The sequence below is a fragment of the Solanum stenotomum genome, chromosome 10 (assembly GCF_019186545.1).
Source record: "Solanum stenotomum isolate F172 chromosome 10, ASM1918654v1, whole genome shotgun sequence".
Lineage (NCBI taxonomy): Eukaryota > Viridiplantae > Streptophyta > Magnoliopsida > Solanales > Solanaceae > Solanum > Solanum stenotomum.
The window spans coordinates 56,502,806-56,524,853 of record NC_064291.1 but is presented as its reverse complement, the minus strand read 5'-3'; the positions used below and the strand labels follow the sequence as shown (position 1 = coordinate 56,524,853).

Genomic DNA, 22,048 nt, shown 5'->3' with positions numbered 1-22,048 from the left:
TTTTCAATAATCTTACAACGAACACGAGTTTTTTTCATAGTCAATCAAAACTCTGTATCCCCAATTCCCCATACATACTAAAACAATGGGCTCAAACAAGTTCCAGTATATCAGATGAACATAATCATATTGGGAATTTTTCATATTCCCCCACTTACAATGCAAGGCTCACTTAGCTTTACAAAATGATGTGCCTGATGACAAATAGGTAACATGGATAAACCACAGAATCTTGTGTTTCATTGGGTTCTTGCAATCTTGTTCAGGCTTGAATGTGAAAATCACATAAGCAGGCTAGCTAGTGGGCTCTAATGTCGCTTGTTCATGCCAAACTCCGTTCAAGTTGCACTGCCACAAGCGAACTACACCATCGCTTCCAGTAGTAGCAAGTGTCATCCCACTCATGTCCCATTCCATCTGCCATACCTGCACGATAAATATCAAATATGGTAAAATTAAATGTAAAGTTTTTGTCATCAATCGCCTCAGAGAATTGGCAGATGAGAAAATTTAAAGGTAAGGGAATGTAGGATCACTCAAGACAATTGATCCGTGCGTTAAAACCAAAACAAATAATATCAGTCACTTTACGCTATCAAGAAACTCAAAAATAGTGTTGGGATCTAAACGTGTTAATTGATTTACAAGAACAGCTAAACTAAATAGTGTTGCACTAGGCACCTCACTGTCATGAGTAGAGAGCATTGCAACCTTCTCCACCGAGAGCCTTCCATCAGAGTCTGGATTTGATCCAACATGCCATAATGCAATTTCTTTGCAAGTGGCAACTGCTATTAACTCATACGGCCTGAAAAAGGAAGCTTTAAATTAGAAAGCGCATACAACAAGCTAAACAGAAATTTTTCACTACCGGCAGTATTTGGCTATATGGTTTTAAGGAGGATGTTGTCAAGAGCAAACCTTCCAATATTTGGTGCCCATGCAACAGTAGAGACTGGATCAGCTTTATCTGCAGGTAAGGCTAATTCTGCAACTGGAAGCCATCTCTGATGATCCTGATCGAATTCCCAAACCTGTGGAAATCTATGATATGATAACATTACATATGTCCCCTCAGAGACCAAGTATACTTACAGCTTTTAAGACCATCTACCACATGATAGCAGCTTAAGATTTCAAGAATTACATCTTCCGACTTTATAAATGTCAAAAAGACACGTATAAGTTGCATAACTAGCTGAACTTTTATTCATTATCAACAAGAATCAAAATGCAATAAATTCACTGCCAAGTTTTAGCTAATAAAGAAAGAAGATGTAAATAGAACCAATTAAGGATTATAGAACGCAATCCTTAAAGTTAACAGTAAGAAAGGAACTTGCCATACCTTGGAGGAGTTCAGGTGTGGCGTATCGGAATCAAAACCCAAAACGAAGCTTGATTGCTGGATTTCTCCTTTCAAGGGATTCCAAGCAATAGAAGCCGATCGGCATGAAACATTTCCAAATTTAGATACAGATTCAATGACATTCTGAAATTCAGCCTACAAAAAGAGGACTAAAAGTTAGCTTCTCCATTTCTTAGTAACATTCATAATGTGTCATCTTTAAATGCTATCATCATTTTCAGAGTATGTATAGAACAAGTACTGCACCAGAAAGATAAAGCGATATAAATGACCAATAAGGAAGAACATGGCTCATGAGGCAGAAAGTCAAAGAAGCAGAATGTAGATACACACCTGCAGCTGCCAATTCTTCAATTCAAATGGATCTAGGAGCTCAAACACTTTCACTTGGCCATCTGAATATGCAGCAACCTATGTGAAAGAAAATAATGGAAAATGTGATCACAATGACTTTATGTAGTCATATAGACTAAAAGCTGAAAACCAAGAATCACTGGATCAGGCAGTTTTATCTCATCCTTGTCTATCCCGTGAAATTGAAGAAAAAAATAAGGAACATATCATCAGATCTAAAGGCCCATAAATTAAATGATTTGTGAGTAAAATAAAGCAAGACCACAATGTACAGGTATTTGCCACTCTGCTCTGTCACATCCTCCATGGGGAACCCACCTAACACATTTAAGTAGCATATATAACACTTTGGCATCTCATATTGCCAAATGCAAAAGAAAGAGTAGGGATCTTTCCTCGAAACTTCAAAAAGGAAAAGAGAAAAAAGAAACTTGGAATACTTTTAACTTACCAATGTGATCTTGTTCAAGAAAGCAATTCATTTTAGGTATTCTAGACGGCATACTTTAGAGCCAAATAACAACAAAAAAAACAGTACAAATTAGTGTGAACCTATAGTTGCTTTATGTGCCTCCTGATCAACAGCTTGAAGAACTCTCTCAAGTACCTCAAGCATCTTATGACAGAGTTTTCCTGTGGGAAGATTGTATCGGGTAACATCTGACCTCGTAGATGTTCCCCTTCTTTCCTTCCAGATGAATTCATTAACTAACCCAATCAACTTTACAAGGAGTTAGGGCAGAAGTCAATGAGAAGAACACTTCGCTTTCACACTCCCAAAAAGAGCTTCAATTTTTTAGACCAGTGATATCGATAAATGCAAGTATTAATAAGCAATAAGCAACTTGGCATTGTAGGTTCTCTGCTATTCAGTTAACAGATTATAAGAGGTGATTTTAACAATTTAAGAACACAAAAAAAAAATAAAAAAAAATAAAAAAAATAGTACCGGATATGCTGAAATAAATTTAGATGAGATATAAGGTTTTTAATCAATAAAGGTACATTATTTTAGCACATCACTCTACAAGTAACAAGAAATCAATCCCAATGCTGCTGCAAAGATCAAAGGAAGGGGGAAGTAACATCTCCGTTAAGGGCAAGCAAAAACAACTTTATTTTTCTGGCAGAGATACATTCAACATCTCAGTCAAGGGCAAGCCATAAAGTTTTTTACTATTCCTGCAGAGATGCATGCAACAATAGATTGCTTATGACTATTGAGTGATTCCATCATAATGCATCTAAAGCACTATAGACATGAAAGAGAAATACAACAAAATCAGTAATCATAAACTCAAAAACAACATAGATACATCTCTTTGTTCTAATCCCTAGCACCCTGCCACCCCCAAGCTATTCAAACAACTGCTATCACATTTCAATGTCAAATCATAGACATTTACGACCAATCTAATTCAAACTCACCAATTTCAGACTTGTCTGGGAGACTCCAAACTGAACATCCAGAACTTGGGATGAGATTCTGTCAAAGCATTTGCACAGCTTCCACTGAAGCAGCTCTGAATCTAAAGAATAGTAACTCATTGTAAGTCTCTAGTCAAATGTTAAGAAAAACAAATGTGAAATTATTGTCAGAAGTAAAATTTGAGAAAGTATTTACAGATAAAATTAAAAAAATTCATAGATTAAAGAAGGACTATGAAAGCACGTAACTGAATTGAGGATAAGATTAAGATTATAGTTTCACTGATAATATGAAACAGAGATTATTACTAAATAATTTAAGGGAAAAGATTTATCTTCACAATTACTCTTGCCAAACACAATAGAAAAGGAAGAATAAATGCCATAAAGAACCAAAATAATCTTCAATTTCATATCAAGTTTCCTGTTTAGATTTTTTCTTTTTTTCCGATATTTCATAAACATTTGTGAAAAAACAGAGAATAAGTTTACTTTTGCTTCTTTTTCCTGTCTTTAGAGATTCAAAAGAAAGAAACGAAAGATTTCACTCTGACTATCTACTTTCATCAGCAAAACATCCCCATGCAAAAAAGAAGGGGAAAAGGCACACATAACATAATGTTCAGCTTAGCTTCGTGACAATAATTTCATCAACAAATGCAGAAGAAATGTGTCCTCACCTTCAACTACCTCCTCCCACAACAACAAACTTCCATCAGCACAAATGCACGCAACTACATCTCCATATTCTGGTGGAGCCCAAACAACTTTTACAATGCTGGATTCATGCACCTAATCAAAATGTCAAAAGTGGAAATGCAATCGCATAGATTTCAGTTCAAGAATCTAAGGCTATTTTATGATCACAATTATTTTTTTCATAGTTAAGCGAAAGAAAAAAATAAATTAAAAGCTTATTTGCTCAGCACTACGTTAGTACTGGAGTTGAAAGTATACAAAAAGGACTAAGCCAGTTACAGTTTTTCTTCCTTTTGAAGTTAGTTTATACAGTTCATCAGTTTTCAATTTCATACTCAATCCTTAGATTACATTAGAGCAAAAGAGGGTCCCAATAAAAATGGCTAACTGAAAGAAAAAACAAGGAATCAAGTTTAACTGATTTGGATTAGTTATGTATTCTGCTTCTAAATAGTTATTCGAAAGTTCAACCTCTTGCCATACAGACCATTAATACTTGCAAGCTTTCTGGACTGTAGTTCGACAATACTACTTGTCCAGTTTTTTCTGCCACTGAAACCTTAGTAACATATACTTATGGTACCTGTTGCCTATACAAGAAGCACGAGGAGGACGTGAATCTCTCTTATTACATATGACTTCACATGGAAAAAAAATGTTAACTTCTGCCCCGTTTTACATTTTATTGGTTTCTATTCAAATAGGAGATTTTTGTATGGACTCCAAAGTCTGATATCAAGAGTCAAATGTTCCCTTTTTTTGTTTGGGAATGTAATCCTCACTATCCCATCTTTTTTTATGAGGTGGTGCCTGAGCTAGTTTGAGCACAATTCTTACTATTTCCACCAAATACCTCTATCTCCCACCAACACATGTACCTGGTAACTTTGCTCACCAAATGCCGGGATTTGAACCTGAGACCTCATGATCTACCCGACTTTATCGACCACAAGGACAATGATCCTCACTATCCCATATACCCAACCTCGGATTGATGCATACTTAATTCCTATATGTATAAATAATCTATTCGACTCTTTGGATGTACATTGCTACTACATCAATCTATATCCAAAAATTGTACTTTCCAACACACACAAAAAAAAAAAAAAAAAAAAACTTCAAATCCATATGACTTCAAAATGAGAGTTAAAGCAAATTCATATGAAAATTGAGTTTTTTCTAACCTTGAATTTAGAAGAACAATTGAAAACAGATGAAGCCGGGTCAGTAGAATCAAAAACGGACAAAGTACCATCGGTTGAACCAGCAGCTAATCTGTGACCCGAATAATTCCACGCAGTGCAGGTTGTACCTTCGTCAAGCTTAATAATGGCTTTATCCATTCTTCCTTCTTCACCCAATGTACAAATCTTCTGCAGATTTTGCTGGTTCTAAAACCCCTTTTCTCTTCTAGGGTTTTTGGCTCTCGACGTTGTTGCTTCTTTAACTTTTTTTTTAATTACATAAACCTACCCTGTAGTTTCAAGTATTACATAAACCACCTTCTTCTTCTTTTATTAAACATTTATACACTTATATTTTTTGGATTCGTATGGTAAGCACCTTCATCTTTAATATTGAGATTCTGGATTCGAGTCATTAAAAAGCAAGTGTTATTTAAGAAAACAACACAAGAGAGCCTACTTTACCAAGAGGTGGTAGGAGCGCAAACCTACTTAAACAATCTAAAAGATTGACCCGGTTTGAAAGTAGACCTCATAGAAAAGCATACAGGAAAGATAGTCTATAAACTCAAGCAACCGGCTTAGTGAAAATGAATCATGTATTCCATGTGAGTCAATTGACTCTGATCAGACCAAATCGCCCCAGAGAGAAACATGATAATCAACAAATGTTTTCAAGGGAAGGAGGACTCCGCAGCTGCGGGCCGGGAACTATCACTATACTATGCGATGCTTTCAACTAAAAAATGAAAACGAAACGTCTTAGTGTATATATTTTGTATATTGAAGTATAATATTCATATACTATACCATGATATACATATAATAATACATAATTACTGTATATATTTTATATATTTCGATCATATTGTTAAATAAGTTTGTCGGACCATACATATTGGCAAGTTTTTCTAATCTTTTTACATTCAATTTTTCATATTGTGAGTGGTCATAGACAGTGACATAGTACCCTTATTCAAGAGGTATCAATTGATATTCTTTCGTTAAAAAATTACGCTACATATCGACAAGTGATTTTTATATACACAAACAAATATACTTTGTAATGATATTTTATAATAACAATTAAAAAGTATGCAGAAAAACGATATCATCGAATAGAAAATTTAACTATATATTCTATCTTGAATTCTCCTAAATTCTTCATTACTTCTATATATTTCGACTTCTAATTCTAACAAAAACCTTGACTTCATAACAACTATAAAAGATCACTTCCTCATAAATAATAATGTGAATATCATTTTTCATTATTATCATTTATGTTGTAAAAGACTTGAAGAAAGTTAAATTGGAAAACCTACCTCCATGTATGGTTTCCCTTGTAAAAGGGGAGTCTTTTCAAAGATTAGTGAATAGTCCACATCTTCATGTCCACAATCACAAGTTAATTTGTAGAAATAAATAAAGGAATGGGCGGTAAGTTTGACTTAAAGCTTATTAATGTGTACTTCTAGATCGTAAATGAGAGGGTGGACATCTCTTTTACTGTGACTTTTTTATTCGATGTTCAATATATATATATATATATATATATATTAAGAACAATTGTATACAAAAGAATACATGTTGTCATGTTAGCTAACTAAATTTGTGTTTAAATATTTGATTTTTTAGATTAATTAGAAGTTATTTATTACCTTTTACAAATATTTCTTATTATTCAGTTATTGCTAATATATTAATTAAATGAGGCGTTTAAGAAGAAAGTGTATATGGATGGACTCAAAGACATGAGATGTCATGTCTTCGGCCTAATTATGAATGAAGGAAAATTGTTTGAACTTTTTTGCTAACAATAATATAATTGCCCTATTAAAGACTCGCTAAGCATTGCTTTCCTTCATCTTCCTCAAATAATTAAATATAAAAATTTTATAATAGATTTGCCCAATTCTATAAAACGTCAAAACATCTTTTTTTTTAAGTCAACCCATAATGCCTCCCAAATACTCCTATTAAATATTTCTTTCCAAGTGCAAATAAATTTTTAGAAGACAAATATTATATCTCTAAACGAGAAAACCCTAATTTTAAACAACACGTCCTAACATTTTTCAAAAAATAAATATGGGCCACACATGTATGGTTCCCTATATTAAATTAATTGATCCATTCTTTTTATATTTACTTCTATGTACTATATACACTACATTCACATGAAATTTGAAAGATACTCTCAAGACTTTCTAGTTTAGTAAGTAATGAATGAAGGGAAGTTCTTCGATTTTTTTCCTGACAATAGGTTAAGTAGTGATTACCTAATAAAAATTGTTAAGCTTCTCTTCTGTCTTTCCTTTATTATTAAGTCGAAAATCATCATAGACATTTTATATTAATTGTTAAGTTCAATGTAATAACAAAACACTAGTTTTATATAATTGATCATAATACCCTTCAATTATTACATGAATTTTTGAAAGTGGCATACAAAATCTTCATAAATACATAATATATACGGTAAACAATATAATAACCTAACTTAAAAATAATAACATGTAAATGAATTTGGGTCACACATCTCTCTTTCGTTTCCCTCTACTTATTAAGTTGATCATATGGTCATGACTTGTCTAATTCAAGAAAACGTCAAAACATCAGTTTTTTGTGGTCGATCGACTATATTAAATGACTTTCTGAAGATGTACACAAAATCTAAAAAGATAGATAATAGTAGTGTTTTCAAAAACGTTTTTGGGGCGAGTCTCGGGTGGGGCCTACCAAAAACGTTTCGGGGCGTAAATTTAAGACGTAGATATATAAGACGTAAGTTCTAAAATTTGAGGTGTAAGCCTCGAGCATAAAAATGTAAGTTCTGGGCGTAAAAACGTAGGCCTAGACGTTTTAAATTTATTTTCTTAACCTTTTTTTGCTTTAAACCATATTTTTTTTTATTATTGGTGTAATGATATTTCTCAAATAGTAATTATAATGATTTTTTTCCTTCATTATTGATTATTAACACTTATCTCAAATAAAAATCATAATATAATTTCTATATATTATAGGTTATTTATAAAAAATTATTTGTAAAATCATTGAAATGTTTACTTTTGCTTATTTTATTAGTAATAAAATTATAAAATTGAATATACATGAGACTATGCCCCGTGAATCTATGAAACTTACGTCCCGTGTCTCGAGACTTACGTCTCGCCCATACCGTATAAAATGCCTCGCTTGTTAAAACACTGGATAATACGCGCTCGAAATAGTGACCTAAATTAGAACAACAACACGTCGAGACATTTCAAAAATTGAATATGGGCCACACATGTATGACACAGTGTGCATTAAATTCATTGTTTTTAATCTTTACTAGTTGTACTACTAGATTGACATGAAGTTTGATAGAAACTCTAGTGAAAATTGCCCAATTAAATGCTTCCTTCTGCAAAATAATTAAATGTATGTAATGCTGTAAAGTATATAAATGCTTTGCCACCAACCTCACGAGTATATATATAACTATAGTAATTAATCATCTTTCCTAATTAATTAAACCAATATTCATTAATTATATTCATGCTTCATCCGTGAACATCTTTTAATTTTTATCATAGCAACTTTAATTTGTATCACCTAATTGTAAATTTGATCCCAGATTAAGGATTAATTGGTTCGATATGATTCGATTTGCTTATGAACCGGAAAAAAGAGTAGGAAAGACAGATTAAGAATTAATTTATTCAATTTGATACATACCTAGCAACGAAAGTCATGAATTTTTATCTTATAGTATGATTTTTTTGATGAAGGAAATTTAATTACATGTAGCTCTAGTAAAGTTATAACTTGGTTTTGAAACTTGATCAAGTATTTTTTATTATAATCTTTTCAAGAACAAGTCAATATATAGTAGTACATAGTATTACTAAGTTCCAAAAAAAAAAAAAACATGGATAAGAATTGAAGATAATGGTACAATTCATTAATATTCTCTTTCGTAGTCTTTTAGCGGTCTCCACAAATATAGACAAAACCCTGATTATAATGTGTCTTTAATTCAACGACCACAAGATGCCAATAAATCTTTTTTATGGTAGCTAGATAAATTAGCAATCTTCTAGCATGCATTTGTTTTATATATGCTATATATATAGAGTTCTAAATAAATTATAATCTCATCCAATATAATCTTAACATAAATGGTATGTTTGGTTATACGAAAATCATCATTTTTATTTTTAGGAGAAAGTTATTTTCCCATGTTTAGTTATCAGGTAAATATTCTATTAAAGGGGATATAATGACTTCTTACTTATAAGCGAAAGTTTTTTTTTTTTTTAATTTTCTCGATTTTTTACTTCATATTACTTGATTCCATCAATATATTATTAACTTTTAATATACATTTTTTTGAAAATATTTTTCACTAACCGATCAAGCATATAAATGGTAAGGAAGCTACCCATATATTTCCCAAGAAATGCAAAGGAAGTGCTTGGTTAGTTGTCAAATTTAGGTCACTTATAGATGGGTCATATATTTGCTGTCAATTTTTACTTAAATGCTCCATTTCTCCACCTCTAACGTAGAGTTAAGTTTTAATAGTTGGAAGTCAACTTTTAGGTACCTTCACCCGTGATGCAAAGAAATCAAATCACTATGGTGCAACGATTGAGATTGCTATTTTCTTAATTAGAGATCTCGTCTCTAATTCTGTACATAAAAAGAAAATCTTGATAGAACATGTTTTCACGTATATTCAAATTAATCGAAGAGGAAGAAAGAAATCAATCACGTCGAAGATAAGTTAAAATCAACACAAATGTATTTTAGTCTTAAATTTGCTCTCTAATGTAATCCTCTTTGATTGATTTCATATTATTTATATATCAAGCTCATAATCTAAAGATTACATTTTCAAATTGGTAGACTAATCAAGCTCATAATCGGAAGACTACATGCTCGAATAATAGGCCAAAGGAATCGGTACACTTATCACACTCAAACACAAAGAGTCCTAAAAAAAGTAAACCTCACTCCTGCTCAACTAACTCAACCATCCTTGAAAATAAATCGATAAACTTATCAAGCTCACAACGTGAAAACTACCTACAGCTCAACAAACTCGACCATCCTTTATAAATCGATAAACTTATCGGACTCATTACATGAATACTACATGTTCGAGCAATTTCCTCAACTAATCATATTGATTGAGATATTAATGATTTTTAAGTCATAAAGAGGTAGATTTCATAATTAAATACCAATAAATATAGAATACTTTGCACTATTCGCGCGCTACTTTTTACGTGAATTAAGGCGGGAGTTAACTAATCCAGCTTGCTGTCATTAAGGCTACCGAATCATTAACCAAAAATAACTTAAGAGTTGTTCGGACGATAAACATATCTCAATTTCAACAATTATAAGTTCGAGTTAACAAATATTACTCGATAACTATGCAAAACATGCATTATATTCCTTTCGTCTCAAATTATTTACGGAGGGATTTTTCAATATGAATCGTGATTAAGATATTTATAGTCTTCGAGAACAATAACTCGGACCAAAAGTTTTGGAATAGTGTCACATATTCTACGTTGTAGGCCATGAAAACTTCAAATTTTTTAGTTCAAAAACTAGCAACAACAATATTCCAAAAGATGAAAGAAATTATTGCTATACATATTAGTCATTATATTCTAATTACTTAGATTAAGATCTATATTATATATCAAGCACATGAAATACCAATGGAAGTTGCCGTGAACCGTTCGGAACCTGTTCTTCTAACCAACGACTTAATCTCCGGCGAAAGTCCGTCGTACTCCGGTCCTTCCGGAATCGTCGTAAGTGCACCAGATTTATCATAAACGACGTAAAATCCATCTCGATTTTGCCCCTGAAAAAGCGGACTGTTACTCTGTTTTGCTCTGAAAACGGATTTGAGAAGTTTCTGGAAAGATCTAGAGATTCTAGAAGTTTTTTTGGAAATCGGTTGAGTAGTTTGTTGTGGATCTGTTGTTGAAGGAGGAATAAGAACACGGCGATCGGGTAAATGAGGCATTGAGAGGCTTCGAGAAGATATGGCTGAATCGAGTTGACGTTCGAATGATTTCAACTCGAATGAGTCGTAGAGTGAACTTCCACAATCCCATATGGGAGGTTTGTTTACTGCGCCGGCAGCCATTTTTTGCGGTGAGATTTTCTCTGGAGTTTTCGCCATTGCTGTTATGGAAGGATAGTGGAGACTTAATTGACGGGGATTTTGGGGTTTATATAGTGGTGAGTCATATGAAAGGTGTGTTTGTGGAGTTGAGAGGAAAGTTCGTTTTATCTTGTGGCGAGTGAGATTTTAACGTGTTCGCTGTGACTATTGGGTAGGGTGAAACTTGGGTGGGGGTGGGGTTCAAAATAGAATCAAAATTAGTATCCAAACTAAAAAATGTAACTCCTTCCGTCTATGTAACACATTTCATTTTCGAAAGTCAAATAATTTAAGTTTGATCGAGAATTTGTTCATGAAATTCAAACTTTTAAAATAAAAATTATATATTTGTAAACTATGTAATGAGTCACAATAATTGACAATTCAAAATATTTAAAAGATATATAAAAAAATTACAATCAAAGATAAAATTGTTTGAAACTCGAAATCTGAAATGTGTCACATAAATTAGGATAGAGTATGAGTTATTGATTTAGCGATTTTGAATTTTAGTTTTTTATTGGTTATTAATTTTTAAGTTATTGATATTTTTTTCTTAACAGATTAATCGATAGTAAATTAATAAATTATATTTATACCATTTTGTGTATAAAGTCAGAGTTTAGTTTCATATTTTCATTTCTGGTTGTTTCAAACTCTTTGGTTATTATACAAGATGCAATTTGTCTATGCATGATTTATTTGGTTTGTCACCTTGTTTTTAAGTGATTTTCTTGTGTGTGTGAGAGAAATCTAATTGGTTATATGAATAATCAAATCGATAACGATCGATAGACAACAAATTGATATCTAAATGATTCTATAATGATTTACTATATCTTCAAATCGATAACCAATAAATCGAACCAATAAATTTGAGGATTAAAGAAGATCACAAATTTTTCTAAATATTCATTATTCATATTAAAGTTCGACTAATTCAAATTCAAACATTGTAAGACAAACTTTTGACCGGTCCCAACAACTTTTTTTTCATATCCAAGCTCAAATTCAAAAAATTTATCGAGGATAAAGGAATTTCAACCAACTTACTAACCATTCGTATCGATAAGATTTAATAGTTTCATACGGTTGAAGGAACATTTATGAGGATTGATGAGTGATTTGGCAATATAAGAAAAAAAAGTCAATTTTTCACGGGGTCGGATATATATACTTTATAAATTTAAAATTTATTAATTTGATTAATATGATTATCACTTATCACTAAAAAGGAAAAATATATTTTTAACATTTAAACTCAAGATCTTTGTTAAAAGTTAAAAAATGAAAGATTACCTTTTACTACACCACAGCTATTATCAGTATATACTACTATTCTCTTTATTTCAAATTATTTGTTAGGTATTTTTATTTTGAGACTCAAATTACATGAATTTTAATTAATATTTTAAAATGCTTTTTTCATATTAATATGAGAAAAGTGTAATTTATAGTAGTATTTTGTTTATAATTTTAACAGCTAATAAATTATAAGTTTAAAATATTAAATAATTTAATTTAATTTTAAAAATTAATTAAAGTAATTTTTTAAAAATAGAACAATTAATATAAAACGGACAAAATATCGAATATCGAGACAACTTTACTTTTAGAAAGAAACTGGTCTAAAAACATGCATTTGCCTTTTCTTTACTATATGTTGAAGCTTTATATATATATATAAAAACTTTATGTAGCATATTTTATGATTATTTAATTAGTACAAGAAAGATATATAGCACATTTACAGAATGTATGGATATAATTTTGACTGGAACCTATTACTTTGTCAGAGATCGTTTCTCATTATAAATAACTTTGGAAATTGTAATTTATTTTTATATATATTTGACTAGTGTGTACACAAATATTAATAATGTCATTTATTTTTCTTTTTCCTCTACCATTTTTTCTACGTTTTGGTAGATCTGTAAGCTTATTCTCACACGTCGAAGGAAACAAAAGTATAAAATAATATGGTTGAACATTGATATCGAGAAAAATAATAATTTAATGAGAAGATAACCTTATATTATAATAATTAATAATTAATATGATGATTGAGACTACAGTCAATTAACGTGGGTCATTAGTGATTAATACAACAATAGTTTTGTCATTTATGTTTACTAATACCTTTATGTTCCATGAGGTAATATTTACGTATATTTTATGTTTTAGAATTGTTTATAAAATTGTACTGGGTATATTATTATTATCTTAATAGAACGTAACATAATGTTATTTGTTTTGATCAAATACATAGAGATTTTCTTACTTTAAAACGTATCGCATATACTTATAAGTAATTTATTTTTCTATTCTACTTTTCATATAAAACTTTATTCACATGCAATCGATAATATCTCCCTTAAATTAGTTCTGCGCATAATCTATATTACCTTACATTAACTAAATTAGAGATTAATTATTTGTCGTTTACATTATATGAGTATTTAATATTTTTTTTTGTTTGTGCATCTTTAAAACTACAGGTGAATATAGGAAATCGATCCATATATTACTCGTAAACTGATAAAGACAAATGGCAATACAATAAGACTCACGATAGTACTCGATAATATTTATATTTGTCTTGCTAAATTAATCATTAATTTTGATATTAATTATTGGGTTAAAAATTGGTATGTCACACTTTTATCTCTTTAATATTAATTTAAAGTGGTCCAATCCTAATTACAAATTCAATAAAAACAATATATAGTCCATGCAACTTTATATTCTTTATCCTTTCATTTATATACCTAAATTCAATGAATTGATTAATTCCAAATTTTTATTGTTCTTTTTCTCTTAAATGAAATAAAATATCTTAGATAAAGAATAAAATGATGATGACCTGGAATTTGTCTAATATCTAGTAAGGCCCCAATTATGCATATAAAAACAAAAGTAAATCCAATACTTTTTTTAGAAGCTAGATGACATAGTGGATCATTTCTGTTATGAAGAGCATCTAATTGAAAGCATCGGACCCATTTTTGAAGATGACGCTTTCATGTTTTAACAAAAATTTGAACTCGAGATATCTTGATTAAAAATAAAAAGATACCAATCATTCATCCTAATCCTAGGGCAGATATAATGTCAGATGCCACTGAGAGGTCGTTTGATAGCAAATTAGAGTTATGCGGATATTAGTAATGTAGAGTGGATTTATGTATTATTTTATGCATATTAGTTATGCAAGGTTTAATTATTCATGTATTAGTTATTTCACCTTTTAGTCTGCATAAAATAATAGATAAATTCCCTCATAACTTATACATGTGTATTAATTATGCAAAATTCTAAACGTTATATTATTTTTATATGTGAATAACTTATTTTCTCTCTATTTACGTACCAAACGCCTCATAAGCTATACGAGAAATAATACATGAATAACTTGGATTTTATGCCACTACCGAACGACCCCTTACGGTTTCATATTAAGAAGTCCTTTTTTTCTTCACTCATTCACTAATTTTATTAAAATATTATATGACTCGTTGATTTAATTTAATAAATTAAGTATATGATTTGTCAAATAAAACAAATCACAGATAAATAATTAACTCACATTAGACAAGTGGATGTGACAATTCATAAAATAAAATAATGCACGACGTGAGCATAAAATTGGATTTTATTACTCCTACCAAATAAACTATTTGCAAAATTTGGGGAACAGACCCATTTTCTTTGCTTGCTTTGGAAGTTAAAAATACAGTTCTTTGACTGATTAATATAATCCAAAAGCATTGTGACAATTTTTTTTTATTAAATAAAACGTGGCCCTCTTTAATAATGCATATTTGTCTTGCTTTAATTAATAATTAAATCCATTTGATACCATGCCAAAAAGTCACATCCCCACCTTCATTGACTATGTGCAATTTATTTTCTTTTTATACGTAATAGTAGTGAATAGTAATTGAATCAGTTTATATGCATTTTAACGATTTCATTAAATATGTTATTTTTCATTAATATAGATATAGATTATTATTTTTAAATGTCTTTTTCATATTTTTAAATTTTTTAAGGGTTATAATTGTTATTTTTGAGTCGAGAATCTATTGAAAACAATTTATTTTTCTTTGAAGTAAAATGATAAATTGGGGGAAAATTTCTACAATTGGCAAGAATATTGATGCTTCAAATCCTTCAAGAATTAATATTAATAGAGTATTTTAACTTTGTTGTTCTTTTAATTTGATAACTAACCAATTTGAGTATGAAGTTAATGAAATTTGACTTAGATATCTTATTAGAGTAAAATGATATAAAATATATTTGATGTTCTTTTCCATCTTATATAAGAACAATCAAAAACAAGATTTGAATGATTAATTTACAGTGACTCATTACTATAGTTAACAACAATTAATAAGAGATTAAACTCTAAAAATCAACTTGAACAAGTCTAGTCTTCATTTTGCCTAGGTTAACGATTACCTCAGGTTAATATTACAGTCACAAATCACAATTAATGACACTTCCATAATCTTAGATAAAAAGTATGAACAACTCCTTCCTCGTCTCAATGTATGTGACATCGTTTAACTTTACTCAAAGTACTCAAAAAAAATAACTTTTTCTCGCGCACCTTTACTTATTCCAAGGGTACCTGTCACCAGATCTGCTACTTTGTATTCATCATAATTCATAAGTGCATTATTATTGTATGATCTAATAATGTCACATAAATAATGCACCATATATACTTAGTAATAAAAGAAGGATTAATTATCACATTTTGTTAATATCCTCTTCTCAATTTTGACAGAGAATTCCAGCTGATGAAATGTATAAGCAAACAGGTATATATCATGTTGATGTAGAGACCAGAAAACTACTTGTTGAAATACATATTCCCGCAATTCGATAGATATACAACTTCCATACATATAAACAACAACTACGCTTCAATCCCAAGCTAGTTGGGGTCGGAAACCTCACTATCAACAACTTTCATACATATAGCTAAGCACAATAGTATACATTTGTCATCTAAACAAAGAGGTTAATCAACAACGTCGCTACTAAAAAGCTTAAATTTATTGGCATCTAGAACCAATTTTCTTATACAAGAAAAGGATCCAAGAAGACCAGCACAAGAGAATATAACCATTATAGAAGTATTTACCCAAAAGGTAATAGATGATTTCTTTGGTTTGAAAGTTATGTTGTAAAGTAGCATTGGGAGAACGAAATCGAGAGGTATAAAGCCAATGGCTCCAACAACACCGTTAATGTCACCAAAGAATGGCAACATAGCTGCAAAGAACCCGCAAAGGGTCATGTACAACGTTCTGAGGATTATTCGGGGGATTAGGTTTCTAAGAGAGAACACAGCCTTGTTTGCATCAGCCGAGTTCTTTTCCATGATTTCGTAAGCAACTTGAGAATATACCTGAGCCATATTTTGAAATAGTTACCACCATGTACATGACAACATGCTGGCGAAACATTTACTTGTGTAGCTTATGCGTGACTTACCAAACCAATGGCGAAGAGCTGCAGAAGAATAAAGATAATCGCAAGACCTAATACCCATGTCGGTGCCAAGGAAGGTCCTTCATCTGGCATTAAGCTCTTTAGAATGTTTGAATTGGATTTGTTTCCAAAAACCCAATATCCGGAAACAGATGCAGAGTAGAAAGTAACCAAGATTACAGAGTAGCACAACATAAGGCCTTTCAACATCTTTCCTGTTGCTGGTGGCGCGAGAGTTGCCTGCATTAGTTGACTACAAATTAACTTTACATCTCTATGACGTCACAACCTATTGACTGTCCACACATACATCAATTTGACATATTTTGCGACATCTATCATGGACTAGTGAAGACCATTGGACATCATGAATTTGGGAAAATCAATATGAATGGAACTATTTATTTACCTGTATTTCTGGTAGTATTCCATTCCCAAAAATAGCTGCAATAATGGAGATAGACGTGAAAGCGCTAAATAACCGTGATAGGTGTGAGGTTTCTAAGGAGTAATCCCTCGGAGGTGCATTTTTTGAAGTACCTGCATAATGCATATATGCTAATGTAAGTATATTGATTTCTGAACTTTCATTTCAGAGTGTTCTTAGAATGACATATTACAAAAAGATTGTCACGGCTGAAAAGAGTGAAAAGCACACCTCAAGTATCCCGGTTTTTTTATTTTCATACTTGAACTATCAGGTGTGTGAGTTTCCTACCTCATGAACTATCACCAACTATTTATCAAAACACACCTCAACTATCAATTGTTCCATTTTCCTACCTGAACAATGGTCATATTTAGGGAACAACTGATAGTTGAGTCGTGTCTTGATAAATAGTTGGTGAAAGCTTAGGCTGGAAACTCACACACCTAGTTCAGGTATGAAACTTGAAAAAAAGGAGATACATTAGGTGTGTTTTTGACCATTAACTCAGCTGAAAAAAAGGAAACCAGTTGTACTCACCTATAAAGGTTCACAGCTAATGAGAAAAGAAATAAGGCTTACACTGTTGTCCATAATAAAACTGCATGATTTTCTCTTCTAGTAACCAAGTTTATGCAGGTTGAAGATAATTGGAAACTTTGTGTGTTCGATTCTCCAAATTATTCAGAAATATTCCAAGGACATGAAAAAGAACCTGAACCACAAAGAACATAAGAACTTACCAGCACGAATACAAGCACCAACAACTAGGAAAGTGTAGCCCAAGCTCAGAAACAACGATGCTAAGTTGATGTGCCTCAGGGAGTGGAAGGACGGAAATTGAGAGAGACATATCATTATTACTGTAACCATTGCAATGAAGTGATACAATTTCAGTGGCCCATGTGGTGAAAGTTCGGAGTACATGATCTTGTACAAGCAAACAAGAAATAACAAATTGTTCAATAACTTGAAAAAAAATGTAAACATAGCAATAGTTCGTAGTAACTATTTCAATTGTGCTGTCATCCTATATATTTTTTAGTATTTAAGACCTTGAAGCATATCACAAACTGAATAACCTTCGTATTGACTCATGTCTTTTGTTAACAAAATATCCATCAATTTATCGGTGAGTACCAAAATCACTAAAAGATCTAACAGGTCAAACTCAAAGCAGGCAAAATTACAAACAAAAAGACAAGTGCCTCCAGTTCTATCCAATTTGTACTTTCACAATCCTAGTACAACTCATTTTTTCATTTTGGGATGTCCTTGAATGTTTCTCATACTTAATTTACAAACAAGTTATTCTACACAACTCTAACTTCTTTATTGCAAACAAAATCCTCTTAACAAATTAGAGTTAAATCATGATATGATGATTCAAATTTTCTCTAACTTTTCAACTATTATTCCTTTAGTATTTTATTCAACTTCTACCATTATAATGCAAAAAGTCAATTAAGCTTATTGAAATTTCTTCGCAACTTAACATTGTTACATGAAATGTTATGAAGGTCCATTACCCAAAAAATTACTCTCTCCGTTTCAATTTGTTTGTCAAGTATTGACTTGGCACAAAATTTAATAAAGTAAAGAAGACTTTTGAATCTTGTGGTCTTAAACTAAAAATCTATAGAATGTATCAAAATATCCTTTAATCTTGACTAAAAAGAAAAGTAAGACAAACAAATTGAAATGGAGGGAGTATCATATTGTAGAAGTAAAATCATTTATAAGAGAAACTACATGACCATTTGGCAGTTTGGTTCGGTATATGCAACAGGAAAGGACAGGCGATCTTAAGATACATCTTAATGGCTTATTCTGCACAGAAACAAGAAAGGTTGTGCATAACCTTAATATTTTGATCCCAATGATAAAACTGATGCCACATTCACAATTAGTTAATTGTATTAGCCTATTAGGGATACCCAACTTCTTTTCTTTCAGAAGTTTAAAGAGACAAAACGTTATTCTTTCAACGGTATTATGTCATACGTAACAATTAACATTTAGAAACTAATGATCTATATGGATGATGACATGTGCTAAGTCCAAGTAATCAGCTAATACATGTTATATTATTGTAATCTGCTAGTGGATTTTCATGGAACTTCCAAAGTCTTTAGTGTTTTTGTTGTAAAGCATACATATTAGTCGAGTCAGATTCTCAAAGAGGAAAAAGATAAGTGGATAACTGAAAGGAAAAGTGCTGAATACAAATATATGTGAATCTTGGAAATGAAAACTTGTTGAGGTGAGAAGTTTATTTAACAATTAACATGAATGAAGAACTGGAAAATGACGACTGGCTGTTCCAGAAGCAAGTACCTGAAGGCATTCTCCGGCAAGCAGAATTGCTCCTATGCTAATGCCAGTGTTAACTGCTGTCTGAATGAATATCACAAAATAAAACATCCAGCCAGAACCTACATCAGTGCAACACAAAATCCTTTAGTTTTAAAAGAAGCTTGTTGTAAAATGCTCAAGTTTGAGTTAGAGTTGTTACATATAAGGCATCATTCATATATCTTACCGTTCAATGACTAATAGATTATACGATGTAACCAATATATGTGGGAAGTAAATCAAAATATTAGTAGTAAGCGAAACTTCTAAAACCGGCTTAAATTGGATGAGAAGATGTTGAATAATATTAAAACTATTAATGTAATGTTCATCTAGCATTGTAGATTGACTTCTTCATATGAGGTTCAGAATGTTTAACTTCTTCTTACGAGGCAGTGTTGTCAAAGGCTCATTTAAGACACGCTTAAGCCCTGAAAGCTCAGGATATGTGCTTCGCGTCAATTAGGGTTATTTAAGTGTAGGCAAGGCACTAAGTGGTGCACCTCATTGTTCATAAGTTCTATTTTGAATAGAGTTGCATTAAACAACAAAAATGATTGGCAAAAGAAATATATTTATTGTAAAGGAAATCAACGAAGTTGTTACTTTTTTCTTGCATTATATATTTTTAAATTTTTTTAACGCTTTTTGTCTTAGACAACACAGCTACGAGTTAAAGAACTTTAAGCCATTCATTCCATCCATTATTTTTATAGCCTCCTCCAACAAACACCAATTATCTAAATTCACTATGTTCAAAAGGTACAAAAAACACTAACTATATATTTTTTCTTTTAATCCTAGGAGAAATCTAACAAAATCATTGAAGCCTGGTGGCTACAGTCAAAATAATCATGCCAAATATCCTTTTCAAAGTCACATCAACATTGCACTCACATTGAAGGTCCACTAGAGGCATCAAAGGCCACCTACAACAATAAAGCAAATCTATGTTTTTTTGGTGGAATCAATTCTTCTTAACACATGCCAGAATAACTTTTTCCTCTAAAAGAGCTTTTAAGTATTTTTAAAATGCAAAAAGTTGTAATTTCAAATGAAAGACTAACCAAACCATTTTTGGATCTCAGTCCAAAAAGTAGTAAATACAATTATCTAAATGGCAGCAATCCCTTTCCTTTAGATCAGCATCAAAAGGTCTCAAGTTCAAATCTCAACAAAGTCAAAAAAACACCAAGTGATTTCTTCCACCACTTGTGCTGGTGGGAGTTAGCACCTATCTCGTATAATCAGTCAAGGTACTAACCCCAACACCAAGATCATCAAAAAGGAAAAAGGCTCTCAAATTCAAATCTCAAGCAAAGTCAAAAACAATACATGATTTCCTCCGAAACTTATGCCGGTGGGAATTAGCACGTATCTCATATAATTAGTCGAGGTACTAACCTCAACACCATGATTATCAAAAAGGAAAAAACCTCTCAAGTTCAAATCTCAGCAAAGTCAAAAACACTAAGTGATTTCTTCCGAAACTTGTACTGGGGGAGTTAGCACATATCTCGTATAATCAGTCAAGGTACTAACCCAACACCATAATTATCAAAAGAAAAAAGTCTACTAGTAAAACTAGACAACAACAATAAGCAGATCACCATGACATCACACACATAAAAAGGTCAAATTATGCAGGTAGGAGAAAGAAGAACAATTCTTCATGGATTGGGGGTGGGGGTGGGGGTGGGGGGTTTTTCTACCTAAAACATCAGCAGCAAGTTCTCTGAATCTGATATGCCGGCGACCGGACTTCTCACAGTGATCAAGAACCAAAGACATGAGATAATATGAGTAAAAAGTAACCAACCCCATCACCGTTAAACAAATAAACCCCAATGCCCATCCTAAACCTCTGAAAACATACGGCAATGTCAGCACCGTTGGTCCTACTATCGCCGTCGTCAAATGAAATCCAGCATGCCACCATTCCCCTGTTCCCAAAAATAAAAAAAACGCCCATTTTAACACCACAACTATAAACGAAATTCTTCAACAAAATCAGCTATAATACTATATAAAAAGATGAAATCTTTAGCTATAAAACTGTAAAAAAAAATGACATTTTAAGCTTACAAAAAACGGAAATTTATTGAATTTTTTTTTTAACCTTTTGATTCCAGAACAAAAGCAGCACCAGCATCGTCTTCACGGCGATTTTCAGGAAAAGGGTCATTGCGAACAGGCTCTGGAACACCCATTAACGATTTTTTTGTATAACTATGATGAACTCATATGTGATTTACGTTCTTGTTGTATACAAGAATGATATACGAGAAGAAATTGAAATTACAGAAGAGAACAAAACAATCCCTCATTTATAGGAGTTGACGAAGGTACAATGCCCAGATTTAGATTTATATATAACTCTATTTTCGTCTATTAAAAATCGGGTTGATATACTACCTCCGTCTATATTTAATTGTCATAATTTTTTTTTTTAGAGTCAGACGATAATAACTTTCACTAACATTTTATAATGTATTTTTCATCATAATGATATGCAAAAAGTTTGAATTTATAGTATTTTTTGA

The 22,048-nt window shown here is 31.5% G+C and overlaps 3 protein-coding genes and 1 non-coding gene across 4 annotated transcripts; all 4 read right to left on the bottom strand.

The window, feature by feature from the left end:
• Positions 1–76: 76 nt before the first annotated feature.
• Positions 77–5,289, bottom strand: LOC125842118 (protein SEH1). The gene is made up of 8 exons (XM_049521325.1): positions 5,038–5,289; positions 3,832–3,943; positions 3,152–3,252; positions 1,703–1,780; positions 1,349–1,504; positions 922–1,034; positions 682–808; positions 77–426 (listed from the first exon to the last, which is right to left on the bottom strand). Exons 1-8 carry the CDS (start codon positions 5,194–5,196, stop codon positions 295–297), a joined length of 978 nt encoding a protein of 325 aa, XP_049377282.1. The 5' UTR covers positions 5,197–5,289; the 3' UTR covers positions 77–294.
• Positions 2,287–2,404, bottom strand: LOC125843391 (small nucleolar RNA snoR104). The gene has a single exon (XR_007443989.1). It is a non-coding gene; the product is annotated as a small nucleolar RNA snoR104 (small nucleolar RNA).
• Positions 5,290–10,610: 5,321 nt separating the features above from the next.
• Positions 10,611–11,276, bottom strand: LOC125842638 (uncharacterized). Its single transcript, XM_049521959.1, has one exon. The coding sequence runs from the start codon at positions 11,234–11,236 to the stop codon at positions 10,745–10,747; it is 492 nt and encodes a 163-aa protein (XP_049377916.1). The 5' UTR covers positions 11,237–11,276; the 3' UTR covers positions 10,611–10,744.
• Positions 11,277–16,036: 4,760 nt separating this feature from the next.
• Positions 16,037–21,830, bottom strand: LOC125842343 (probable GABA transporter 2). Its single transcript, XM_049521620.1, has 7 exons — positions 21,625–21,830; positions 21,218–21,448; positions 19,488–19,585; positions 17,894–18,080; positions 17,133–17,263; positions 16,727–16,963; positions 16,037–16,640 (listed from the first exon to the last, which is right to left on the bottom strand). Exons 1-7 carry the CDS (start codon positions 21,713–21,715, stop codon positions 16,251–16,253), a joined length of 1,365 nt encoding a protein of 454 aa, XP_049377577.1. The 5' UTR covers positions 21,716–21,830; the 3' UTR covers positions 16,037–16,250.
• Between the last annotated feature and the right edge of the window lie 218 nt (positions 21,831–22,048).

Coding starts and splice junctions, on each gene's coding strand:
- LOC125842343 (XM_049521620.1), bottom strand. CDS start 21,715: ATGGGTGTTCCAGAGCCTGTTCGCAATGACCCTTTTCCTGAAAATCGC. Junction 16,964..17,132: donor GAATACTACCAGAAATACAG/GTAAATAAATAG, acceptor CAACTAATGCAG/GCAACTCTCGCGCCACCAGC. Junction 16,641..16,726: donor AGCTCTTCGCCATTGGTTTG/GTAAGTCACGCA, acceptor AATATGGCTCAG/GTATATTCTCAAGTTGCTTA.
- LOC125842638 (XM_049521959.1), bottom strand. CDS start 11,236: ATGGCGAAAACTCCAGAGAAAATCTCACCGCAAAAAATGGCTGCCGGC.
- LOC125842118 (XM_049521325.1), bottom strand. CDS start 5,196: ATGGATAAAGCCATTATTAAGCTTGACGAAGGTACAACCTGCACTGCG. Junction 1,781..3,151: donor CCCAGACAAGTCTGAAATTG/GTGAGTTTGAAT, acceptor TCTTTCACATAG/GTTGCTGCATATTCAGATGG. Junction 427..681: donor TCTCTACTCATGACAGTGAG/GTGCCTAGTGCA, acceptor TTTATCGTGCAG/GTATGGCAGATGGAATGGGA.